Source organism: Scyliorhinus canicula, chromosome 10 (genome assembly GCF_902713615.1).
Source record: "Scyliorhinus canicula chromosome 10, sScyCan1.1, whole genome shotgun sequence".
NCBI classification, from domain to species: Eukaryota; Metazoa; Chordata; class Chondrichthyes; order Carcharhiniformes; family Scyliorhinidae; genus Scyliorhinus; species Scyliorhinus canicula.
This window is the reverse complement of record NC_052155.1, coordinates 64,972,756-64,985,138: the sequence shown is the minus strand read 5'-3', so window position 1 is coordinate 64,985,138 and position 12,383 is coordinate 64,972,756. Positions and strand designations below refer to the sequence as shown.

Below are 12,383 nucleotides of genomic sequence, written 5' to 3'. Positions count from 1 at the left end.
CAAGATTCATGGGCTTCAATGACAGCAAAACTGGCACTGCACCTGGACCAATTCAGTGACCGTGAGGAGCTAGCACCGGCGCCAAGGGGAACACAATCGATTCCAATGAATAAAGGTGCGGGATTCGCCCGGTCCGAGATTGACACTCGGGAAGCTGACAAGCTGCAGTCACATATACACACTTCACTTCACATGTGATGCACCATTCCAGCCAACAAGGTGGCACTGGTTTTGCTGATGGGTGGACTGGGGCCAGAGGGCACCTAGGTCGGTGCCCTGGGGGGAGACTTATATGAATGGTGGCCCCAAGTTTGTCGTGAGCAGTCAGCGGCATGCGCAGCCACATGGCTACCTTGCAGGCTGCGGCAATGGTGTTCTATGCCCGTCCACCCTGACCCCACAACCCACCCCCTGGTCTACCCCCCAGCTACTCCCTCTGGCCATGGCAGAAGCCCCCTGGCCAGCGGCATAACTGTCAGCGAACTATAGCGATGTTGGACACTTTACGCACCCCCTCTCTCTCCCTCAGCAGCCATGACATTGGATTCATGATTTTTAAAGAACAAGTGAACCTCGCGATCGGGAATTTGGCCCAGTCGAGGCAGAGAACTGTGGAGAACACTGAGTTGGGCCCGCTAATGAGATATGCCAAGGGTCTGTACAGTACTTGCATTCTGGAACGCATTGATGCCGCTGTTGAGGCGATGTAAATTACGATTTGGCGTGAAACCGGCGCTCGCCACGATTCCGGCGTCAGAACTGATTCTCCGCTCAATCGCATTTCCTGATTCCAGCTTCAGCCGACGGAGAGTCCCGCTCCTTGAATTTCTGTGTGAAATTTTCAAAGTGGAGTAACTATTTAGACCAGAGTTTTTCATCCAAAGGATCCCTGCCCCCTAGGAGCCTACGAGAAGTTTTCAATGGGCCCACCACACTGCGACTTCTCCCAACACTATTATTCTAACCCCCCATCTGATTAGCTCATGCTGATCAAAAGTGTTGGATCCCAGACAAGAACCAAACTATTTTCACCTTGTAAAACCATGAGGAAATGTAGGAGTAGTAACACTGATCAATAGGTATCTTTTATGTGAATACAAACTTTAATTTAAACACAGAATTAACCACATAAGAAACAAAGAAATATATTTGCAGTTAATAGTTACAACAGTACCAAAGTAAAAGAAAATTTTTTAATTTACTTCCTAGATCTGCCACTTTATTCCAATTAAGCAAACAAAAATACTACTTAGGAATAAAGTTAAGAACCAGGATTTTACTTGCTTTTTTCTATGCAGAATCTTTGGAGAGAGAATCTTTCAGGACCAAACAAAACACCTCAGTTCAGATTAGAGTTCTAGCACCTACTGACTCTTCTGACAGACCTGGCTCCTCCCATTAACTACATCATCTATATCCAAAGCATAAGTCATCCCTTTTTCTCTTCTTACAAAATGTCCCTTGACTTGTTTAATGAGGAATAAACACAATGCACCTCATAAATTACCTTCACCCAGACATCCTTCAAACCTAAACAATATTCCAGTAACTAACTATCTCTAAATAAATAAACAGTTCTCAAGATCTATTACCAGAACACGTCACCTGAAAATCAATGATTACCTTACTTTATGACACCTAAATCACTGCTCTAGCAGTCATACTATCTGTATGCATCTTGACCCAGGTTTTAATAACATTACTGCAAACAATATAAAATATGATTTCTTACATTCATTACAAAAGCCATCATAATTAGTATCATACCGGTGATATGACTCAACTGACTTTTCACCTCTTTCTCATGATTTATTTACAAGGTTCAACAGTAAAACTGAACTACTAACAATGGCTGAAATTTTAGGCTATTCCTGATGGCAGGATCTTCTGGTCCTGACAACAGCGAACCCCCGCTGTCGGTTTCCAGGGGGTGCATACAATGGGAAACCCCGTTGACAGCAGTGGGATCGGAAGATCCTGTTGCCAGCCAATGGCAGGCCACCTCTGTTGCCATGAAACTTGCACAATATATTTACGACCTATTGCAAGGCCGCAACATTTGTTGCTTTGTGTAAGAAAATATCAGCCACATGGAGTTATAGATTTCCAATGCAGTGTGGGCATTCAGTATTAATTTGGTGCTCAGTCTGACATTTTGTGGAAAACAGATCCAGTTAATGCCTTTACTAAATGACTCCTAGCTGCACTGCATTCCACACAACTACTTTCGACTATTGGACCTTTCTCGTGGACAAAATCATAGAATCCCGACAATGCAGAAGGAGGCCATTTGACCCATTGGGCGGTATTCTCCACTCCCGATAAAAATCGGGATGGCCGTCGTGAAATCGGCCGAGGTTCACGACGGCCTCGGGGCCCGCTCCCCACAACTAATTCACCCCCACCCAGGGGGCTAGGAGCGGGCCTCCGTCTTTCCCGGCCGCGACCTCGTCGCGCCGGAAATGACGCACAAAAGGGCGCATTTGTGAGATCATCTGCGCATGCGCAGGTTGCCGGTTCCAACCCGCGCATGCGCAGATGACTTCATCATGCAGATGGCACGAACCGCACATGCGCGGTGGCCGTCTTTCTCCTCAGCCGCCCGGCAAGACGTGGCGGCTTGATCTTGCCGGGCAGCGGAGGGGAAAGAGTGCGTCTGCTTTGGACGCTGGCCCGACGATCGGTGGGCAACGACCGCGGGCCTGTCCCCTCCCGAGCACAGCCGTGGTGCTCCCGTGCCAATCGGGCCCCTAGATGCCCCAAACGGGCATCTGCCGCCCGTTTCACAAATGCAGCAACCAGGTGTGTTTGCTGCCATGGTGAAACGGGCGTGACGGGCCGGCGGCTCGGCCCATCGGGCTCGGAGGTTCGCCGTGAAAAACGGCGAGCGGCGATTTTTCCGAGGGGGGGGAGAGAGTCGATGGGGGCAGCAGGGGGGCGTAAAAAACATTGGGAGGCCCTCCCGCGATTCTCCCACGCCGCGTGGGGAGCGGAGAATTCCGCCCATTGAGTCTGCACCAACCCTCAGAAAGAGCACCTTACCTAGGATACTAAGGTGCAATTTAATAATAATAATAATCGCTTATTGTCACAATTAGGCTTCAATGAAGTTACTGTGAAAAGCCCATAGCCACCACATTCCGGCGCCTGTTCAGGGAGTCCGGAATGGGAATTAGCATAACAATTCACCTAACCTCCGCTTTGGACTGTGGGAGGAAACCTGAGCACCCAGAGGAAACCCACGCGACACTGGGAGAAAGCGCAAATTCTACACAGTCACCCATTGCCTGGAATTGAATCTTGCGACCTGTCGCTGTGAGGCAGCAGCACTAACCACTGCGCCAGGGGCCGTTCAAGGCATCCTAAAACTCCCGAAGTAAAGGGCGTGATTGGTCTACCCCCTTGCACCTGACGGGATCAGGGCGCAACTGGTTAATTATGTCAGAGCCCCAAATCGGGCTCTGCGCCCGGCCCTCGCTGATCACAAGTCTCCTAAATCGCTCCACCCGGCGCAATCTGGATCTTGCCTAATGGCTCATTTAAATACCCAGACCCCAGATTCACTCAGCGCCGTGACTCACTAGCCACCAGCAACGACACTCGCCAGGGCACCATTTAGTACTGGTCCATACAAACGTGGACCAGACGTAAGAGAACCCCGGAGGTCCTCGCTGGTCTTTTGTGGCGCATAGGTGGTCGGGGACAGGGCAGGTTGCTACCCTGGCACTCCCTCTGGCTACTAGGAACATTCGCACTGCCAGCTTGGCACTCTGCAGTGCCACCGAGCACCCTGACGGTGCCACCCTGGCACTTTCAAGATGACTGGGTGGCAGTGCCAGGTGTGACCGGGTGCCAGGTTGTCACTGTCGGGGCTGAGCCCAGGTGGGGCCTTGCCAATTGGAGCAGGGTGAGGGGGGGATTCCAAGGGGCCTGAACTATGGCGGCATGGTAGCACAGTGGTTAGCACTGTTTCTTCACAGTGCCAGGGTCTCAGGTTCAATACCCGGCTTGAGTCACTGTGCGGAGTCTGCACATTCTCTTGTGTTTGCGTGAGTTCCCGCCAGGTGCTCTGGTTTCCTCCCACAAATCCCAAAAGATGTGCATTTGGGTAAATTGGAGCATTCTGAATTCTTCCTGTGTCTACCCGAACAGGCACCTGAATGCGGTAATTAGGGACTTTTCACAGTAACTTCATTGCAGTGTTAATATAAGCCTACTTGTGGCAATAAGGATTATTTTATTGCAGTTTTTTTGGGGGGGTTGAGGGGGAAGTTGGTAAAGCAAATGGGGGTGGGGAGAGTGGATCAGGGTTGCTGATAAAAATGGCTCCCCGATCTGTAAACAGCCATTCCTGCTGGAGAGATCAGCTCACCAACAAGAAATCCCTACGGCCTCCTTTGGGCGAAACTACCCAAGGCCAAACAGAACAGCAACATTCCGTTGAATAACGGGGTGTTTCTCAGTGCTGCAGCTGCCAAGAAGCAACCCGCTAGACATGCTCAAAGCGGGACTTTAACATTTGTCTGCTGAATTGCACCCAAAATCTGCCAACAAAAGACCATTCTATAACAAATTCTTCCAATAATACATACTTCCTGCATTGATGAGGAGAAAGACTGCAAGGTGAATGACCAAGTTCCCCACAATGCCATGGTGCAGGATGCTATTAAAATGCAGGGGAGAGAAATGAAATGTGATAGATTGAGTGGACTGTATAGTCAGGAAATAAATAACAAATAGATGTAAATGGTTGAGATTTATTTAGCATTACAGCAATATGGTTACAAAGTGACCAAGGTTAGGAAATCAATGCTGTTGGGTACACAATGTTTTGAGGAGAGTAGCCTTCGCGACAGATGACATTAGGACTTAAGTGAGAAAGGGTTTGGCCTCAGAAGTTCATGAAGTAGAAACAGTATGGATGGAGATCAGGAATAACAAGAGTCAGAAAATGATGGTGGGAGTGCTTAGATCCTGTTAGGGAGCATTACGTTTTGAGGAAGTAATCCAAACAACCAGCAGTTAGCCAACATAACTATACCACTGTATTCCATTTTTTTAAACAAAAAAATAGAGCACGTACTATTAACTTGATACTGTAGTGTGCAAAGATTTGTGTTCATGACACCCCTTATTTCATAAAATCTTTACGGTTTATTCAGTCTTCCTCAGGCTAATTCAGAAGTTATATAAACACTGTCTGAAATTCAATCTTATTTCTCTTCAGTGTTCCAGCTATCTGCAAAGGTAAAAGATATAATGGGGGTCCTTCCAATAGATTTTGGCTATATTACTCTCCAATGTCTTTACCACCTTCACAGTTCTGGATTCCACAGCTCCTACACAGGCTTCCATGTGATTCCCAAACAGTGGCTTAAAACATCAGAAAGCACCCTTGGTTTCTAATAGCCTTTGACTATGGTTTCATACTGCAACCAAGCTGATTACTTTCAGAACTCCCAAAATTTTCCACCCGATCGCAGTTTGTGTTTCCGCCGGATGATTTCACCACAAGACGCAATTCACTTTCAGACTGGAGTCGAACAAGGCTGTGCCGTTGCACCAACACTCTTCTGAATCTTCCTTGTGCAATGCACCATCTCATCCGCAGCAAGATCCCCACTGGAGTGGAACTAAACTATAGGACAACTGGGAATCTGTTAAATCTTTACCAGCTGCAGGCCAGATCCAGGGTCATCCCATCCTCTGTCATTAAACTACAGTATGCAGATGATGCTCAAACCTGTGCACACTTGGAGGCCGAGTTCAAAATCATCATCAACATCTTCAGCAAGGCATACAGACCATGGGCCTTAAACTAAACATCCATAAGGCAAAGGTCCTCTACCAGCCTGCTCCCACCACAAAGCACTGCCCATCCTCCCAAATGGTGCAAAGGTATGTACGCAGGCACCTCAAAACATTAGAAAAGTATGACCAACCCTGCCTGCACAAGATCCTGCAAAACCTTTAGCAGAATAAGTACACCAACGTCCATGGGTGGAATTCTCCGCTCCCCACGTGGCGTGGGAGAATCGTGGGAGGGCCTCCCGACATTTTTAACGCCCCCCTGGTGCCCCCAGCGATTCTCCTTCCCCCCCCCCCCCCCCCCCCCCGGGCTCGGAAAAATCGCCGCTCGCTGCTTTTCTCGGCAATTCTCCAAGCCCGATGGGCCGAGCGGCCGGCCCTTCACGCCCCTTTCACCACGGCCGCAACCACACCTGGTCGCTGCATTCGTGAAACGGGCGGCAGATGCCTGTCTGGGGCATCTAGGGGCCCGATTTGGACGGGAGCACCGCAACTGTGCTCGGGAGGGGACAGGCCCGCGATCGGTGCCCACCGATCGTCGGGCCAGCATCCAAAACGGACGCACACTTTCCCCTCCGCCGCCCGGCAAGATCAAGCCGCTACATCTTGCCGGGCGGTGGTGGAGAAAGACGGCACCGCGCATGCGCGGGTTCATGCCGTCTACGCGCTGATGTCATCCGCGTATGCGCGGGTTGGAACCGGTAACCCGTGCATGCGCGGATTACATCAGAAAAGCGGCGTTTCCGCATCATTTCCGGTGTGACGGGGGCCCGCTCCTAGCATCCCGGGTGGGGGTGAGTTAGGTGCGGGGAGCGGGCCCCGAGGCCGTTGTGAACCTCGGCCGATTTCACGACGGCCATCCCGATTTTTATCAGGAGTGGAGAATACCGCCCCATGTTCTCGTTCAGGCCAACATCCCCAGCACCAAAGCATTGACCATATTTGATTAGCTCCGCTGAGCAGGCCATATTGTCTGACTGCATGTCTGTCTCAAGACTCCCAAAACAAGTACTCTAGTTTTAAGAGATTTGACAAGGTAAGACGAGCCCCAGGAGGGCAGCGGAAACACTTCAAGGACCCCCTTAAAGCCTCCTTCAGAAATTGCAAAATCTCGACCAACACCTGGGAATACCTGCCCCAAGACTGCCCGAACAAGAGGAAACGCATCTGGGAAGAGCTGAAATGCCTGGTTGGCACTGCCACGGTGCCAGTGACCTTGTGGGGCTATGCTCCGGAAAGCATGGTTGAGGGCTGCAGAAATGTTTGGGGCATGTAGGTTGTGGTCCTGAAAGTGAGGAGTCCTGAAAGGGGGGTCTGAATCAGGGCAGCCTTTAAAAATGGCACTCCAACCTGTGGAGAGCTAGTGTTAATGGTGGGTTCACCCACCTCTCAGTGCTGGAAAAAATTAACAATTTTAATGGGGGGAAACTCCCCAAGGCCCAAGAGAACTGCTAAGTGCTGTTGAATAGCGATCTCCATCTCGGCATTGCAGCCGACGTGAAGAAACACCCCATCTAACGCGCCCGAGATCACACTTTGACATTTTTCTGCTGAATCGCGCCCGAAGCCTTAACTGATGATAACTCCAGGAGATATTGTTATGGTTGCAAACAGAAAATAGCTCAATCATTTTGGGGGAGAACATTTATTCCCATAGCATTGATTGCTGAGGCAGGCAGGACCATGAGCCACAACTGCACATTGTCCTTCAAATGAAGAACGCAATGTGGGCTGTATAGGTAGTGGCACTTAATGCTGCCTGCACCAGGGGAACAGGGAACCTACACAATTGGATTGGATTGGATTTGTTTATTGTCACGTGTACCGAGATACAGTGAAAAGTATTTTTCTGCAAGCAGCTCAACAGATCATTAAGTACATGAAAAGAAAAGGAAATAAAAGAAAATACATAAAAGAAAATACTTAATAGGGCAACACAAGTTACACAATGTAACTACACAAGCACCGGCATCGGATGAAGCATACAGGGTGTAGTGTTAATGAGGTCAGTCCATAAGAGGGTCATTTAGGAGTCTGGTGACAGTGGGAAAGAAGATGTTTTTGAGTCTGTTCGTGCGTGTTCTCAGACTTCTGTATCTGCTGCCCGATGGAAGAAGTTGGAAGAGTGAGTAAGCCGGGTGAGATGGATCTTTGATTATGCTGCCCGCTTTCCCCAGGCAGCTGGAGGTGTCGATGGAGTCAATGGATGGGAGGCAGGTTCGTGTGATGGACTGGGCTGTGTTCATGACTCCCTGAAGTTCCTTGCGGTCCTGGGCCGAGCAGTTGCCATACCAGGCTGTGATGCAGCCAGATAGGATGCTTTCTATGGTGCATCTGTAAAAGTTGGTAAGAGTTAATGTGGACATGCCAAATTTCCTTAGTTTCCTGAGGAAGTATAGGCGCTGTTGTGCTTCTTTGGTGGTAGTGTCGACGTGGGTGGACCAGGACAGATTATTGGTGATGTGCACCCCTAGGAATTTGAAACTGCTAACCATCTCCACCTTGGCCATGTTGATGCTCACAGGGGTATGTACAGTACTTTGCTTCCTGAAGTCAATGACCAGCTCTTTAGTTTTGCTGGCATTGAGGGAGAGATTGTTGTCGCTGCACCACTCCACTGGGTTCTCTATCTCTCTCCTGTATTCTGACACGTTTATCGAGATCCGGCCCATTATGGTCGTATCGTCAGCAAACTTGTGAGTGCTGTATGAACAAATTTCTTCCCCCTTATGTAGTCTCAAGATTTGGGCAGGATTCTCTAGCTTCCCAGCCACGTGTTTCCCAGCGATGGGAGGCGGCATGCCATTCGCTGGCGGCGGAATTCCCAGTGAAGCCACCCCATGTTGCTGTGGAATCCATGGTGGGGATGTGCTGCCAGAGGGGCCAAGGGATCCCATTGGCACGAACGGCCGGAGTATTCCAGCCCATTTGTAAAACTCCAAAATGTTTCTCACCAGAGCTCCAGAGCAAAATAATTGAGTTGTAATGAATCCACTTTGTTTTTGTTCTTTCATGGGATGTGGACATTGTTGGCAAGGCCAACATATGTTGCCCATCCCTAGCTACCCTTGAGCTGCTGTAATGTATCTGGTGCCGATAAGCATACAATACTGTTACGATGGGAATTCCAGGATTTTGATCCAGTAATAATGAGATATAGTTTCAAGATATTTAATGCAATGTAATGTTGATCACCATGTATTGATGCACCATAATTATTTAAATTCAGGTCTCTCAAATGTACATTTTTACTGTATATTTATGCAAATGAACCCCTAGTATAGTTCACAATTTGCCCACAATTTATATGCCATCTTAATGTCTTTCCCGTATTTATTCCATTGACTTTGGATCTTCCAAAAGGATGTAATCTATATTTGCAAAAGCTTCAACGTAAAATGAAAGATTTTACATGGAGCATAAGAAAGAAAGCATTTTAATCTTTGCCCATAATGTTTACATGCATCTTACGGATGTTCCTTCATAGGAAGCACAGATGAAAATATTCTGTCTAGTATAAAATGTCAAAATGAAGAATTATACACACCATCTTTAGTTGCACCCAGTGAAGAAGACCATTTGGCTCAGACTGCTATATGCCAACCAGAAGACAACTTTACACCTAGAAGGGGAGTTCCTGAAAGTGAATCGGACTGTGGACAGGGATTAATGGCAGTCCAATCTTCCACTGGTGAGTGAAAACACACTATAATTCAATACGTAGAAAGCAATCTGTGCAACCATGATTGAAGACACCGATTCTTTTCTGTCTCCAGATAATTCCAGCTGAATATAAAATGTATTTATGCCATTTGCAAATATTCATAAATTTTGATTGATTTAGGCAAACTAACTATAAAAGCAAATAAACTTGATTTATTGGAGTTGTGTAAAAACAAAGAGGCTATTCGGAAGGGTGAGGGACAGTTGGTGGAAGGGGATCAAAGGGAGGTAGATTCCCTCCTTGATATCTAAATATTACTTTTTGCATAAGAGATGATAGTCTGGTGTGACGAATGACCTCCATAGGCTAGTATGGTACACCTGCAGTGCCAATTTTTATCCAAGTCAAAATATTATTATTATTATATAGTGAAATGTTCATCTCTTGGGTGGAATATTTGGCTAAGCTAACTATGTATATATTAAAACTGCCATAGGAATTGACCCCAGAATACATTATTAGAAATTTGTGGTTTTGAAATCTCCACTTACAATCTGATTCATTCATACAAGGGAAAGCTATTTCCAAAATTGAAATCTGAGTTTACGGGGAGACTGAGAATGGCAGGTCACGATGAGAACATTTGCTACTTAACCTGGTGTAACGTAATCTCCATTGTAAACTCCATCCGGGCATTTTCAAATCGTTGCCTCACAGTGACATTCACAGATATCAGTGACCTGTGCAGTCTGGCATCTAGAGATGTAAATGCAGCTTTGGAACAGCTGAAGTCTTGTACTTTTCTTCAAAGTTTTTACAATGTCTTCATCCTATCCCCATGTAATCCCAATATACCGCACAATATAATAGGAGTACATTGTGGAACCCCTGGAATAAGATTCCTGGAATAACTTTGATTTCTTCACCAGGCAGATGAAAGTTCTTCCCAATTTTTATTGAAGGTGACCTCAAAATGATAATCAACAGTCTTCCAAAAGTTAAACAAACCTGCTCTGAAATTCCTGAAGGAGAGCCTTTGGGAGAGGCTGGAGTGAAACTTACATTGTAGCATCTTAAATCCAAGGATTATACAGATTTACATATTGTAGGCATATTTTCCCAGTAGAATAGTGCACCTGGGGTGCCCGTATCACTAAGAGATGAGATTTAACAGCAAACGTGGCTGCCATGTAAATGGGTTGCTGAATCAAGGAGAGTAAAAGATGGCACTTTCTTCAAAGAATTATTTTCTGGAAAAATGGTCCCTTTAATATTAATTTTCTTCCACGCTCTTAATAATGGTGGTATTAGGAACACACAGCCATTCTTGATGCCTATAATGTTTCTTCAGTCTGGTGGTAAGAAATAATGGGTGTGCCTGACTTCAAATCCATAGGAATGGCTAATTTTTCTTTGTGTGTGTGGGTGCGGGGGGGAGGGGGGGTTAAATAGGACAGAGAGTCAGCATTTCTTGGGGCCACCACAAATTTTTTCTCTGCGGTCCCATCATAACTCCAATGTTTTCCACACTTTAGAATCTGTGCAAGTCTGCACTCAGGCATTGCACTGTTTTCTGTCACAAAGTATCTTTTGAGATACTTAGACCAAACAAAATGTGCCAAGCACTACTACTGCGGTATTTGCTCAAGTGTCAGCCAATGTTGTTACCATAATTCCTGCTACTGTTACTGCTTTTACTGTGCTCCATTTACTCATGTACGTTTTGCACACAGGTTTCTTCACAGAGAGCTTCTTTCAAGGTGCGGCTCACCAGTGGATTCAAAGCAAAAGGGAGGATATTATCAATCAGATGACAGAAGCTTGTCTGAACCAAAGCCTGGACGCCCTTATTTCACGTGACCTCATAATGAAAGAGGATTATGAGCTCATCAGTACCAAACCCACAAGAACCGCTAAGGTCCGACAACTGCTAGACACTTGTGACAACCAAGGAGAAGACTTTGCCAGAATTATTGTTCAGAAGTTAAAAGACAATAAGCAGATGGGCCTTCAGCCTTATCCAGAACTATCTACAATGACCAGTCCGTTCTCTTATATGAGCCTGATGTCGGCGCAACTCAAAAACAAGTGATGACTATTCAGACAAAAGCAAAATGCTGCAGATGCTGGAAATCTGAAATAAAAACAGAGAAAGCTGGAAATAGCCAGCAAGTCAGACAGTATCTGTGGAGAAAGAAACAGTTAATCAGGCCGATGAGAGCCCAACTTCTGTGACTATTATTCACATTTGTTTCTTCAGGTCATTTGTTGTCTTGGGTCATTTCAGCTACTATGACAGGGTTGATTCACCTTCAGTAGTCTTTGAATTGTGCTGCAGATCTCACCTAATGACTACAATGTTTTAGAAGTTGGAATATATTTTCCTTTGACCAAAGAGTTGAGAATTGTTTCACAGATAACTCTCATTTAGTCAGGTCACTGCTCCACACTGTTGCCAATGGCGATGGTTGTTTAACAATCATAAAATGAATCTTGATGGTCTTTTACCAAGCTTTTACATTGAATGCCACTGCACAATACAAATGTTACACCTGAAAGGGAATAGAGGCTTTTATTCTTTGTGTTTTCTCAATAAAATCCATTGATTGCCTTGTATTAGGATGACACTACAACTGTAATGAATTAATATGAATGAAGTTTACACCTGAATTTTTAAAATGGATTTTCAATAGGCTCAAATGGAAGTGTGTTACATTCACCCTAATTTGAAAGGTTAGGTCATTATTATTATAAATATGCATAACCACCAATTGTAGATTTTTGAGTTATGTGGAGAGCACACTAACAATTGGAGGGGAAAAAAAACAAGTGCATTTTAATGGATAGGGAGATTTTACTTGGCAGTATTCCAGTCAGGCAACAAAAATTCAGAAAGCTTTTGGATATACTT

At 46.2% G+C, this 12,383-nt stretch overlaps 1 protein-coding gene across 1 annotated transcript in view; it reads left to right on the top strand.

Annotated features, from left to right (window-relative positions):
- The window catches only part of ripk2 (receptor-interacting serine-threonine kinase 2), a 97,842-nt gene extending 85,740 nt beyond the window's left edge, over positions 1-12,102 (top strand). Inside the window, exons 10-11 of the mRNA XM_038809099.1 lie at positions 9,296-9,499; positions 11,206-12,102. Of these exons, the coding sequence (XP_038665027.1) occupies positions 9,296-9,499; positions 11,206-11,564 (563 nt within the window). The 3' untranslated portion in view covers positions 11,565-12,102. The remainder of the gene's footprint in view (positions 1-9,295; positions 9,500-11,205) is intronic.
- Positions 12,103-12,383: the final 281 nt, after the last annotated feature.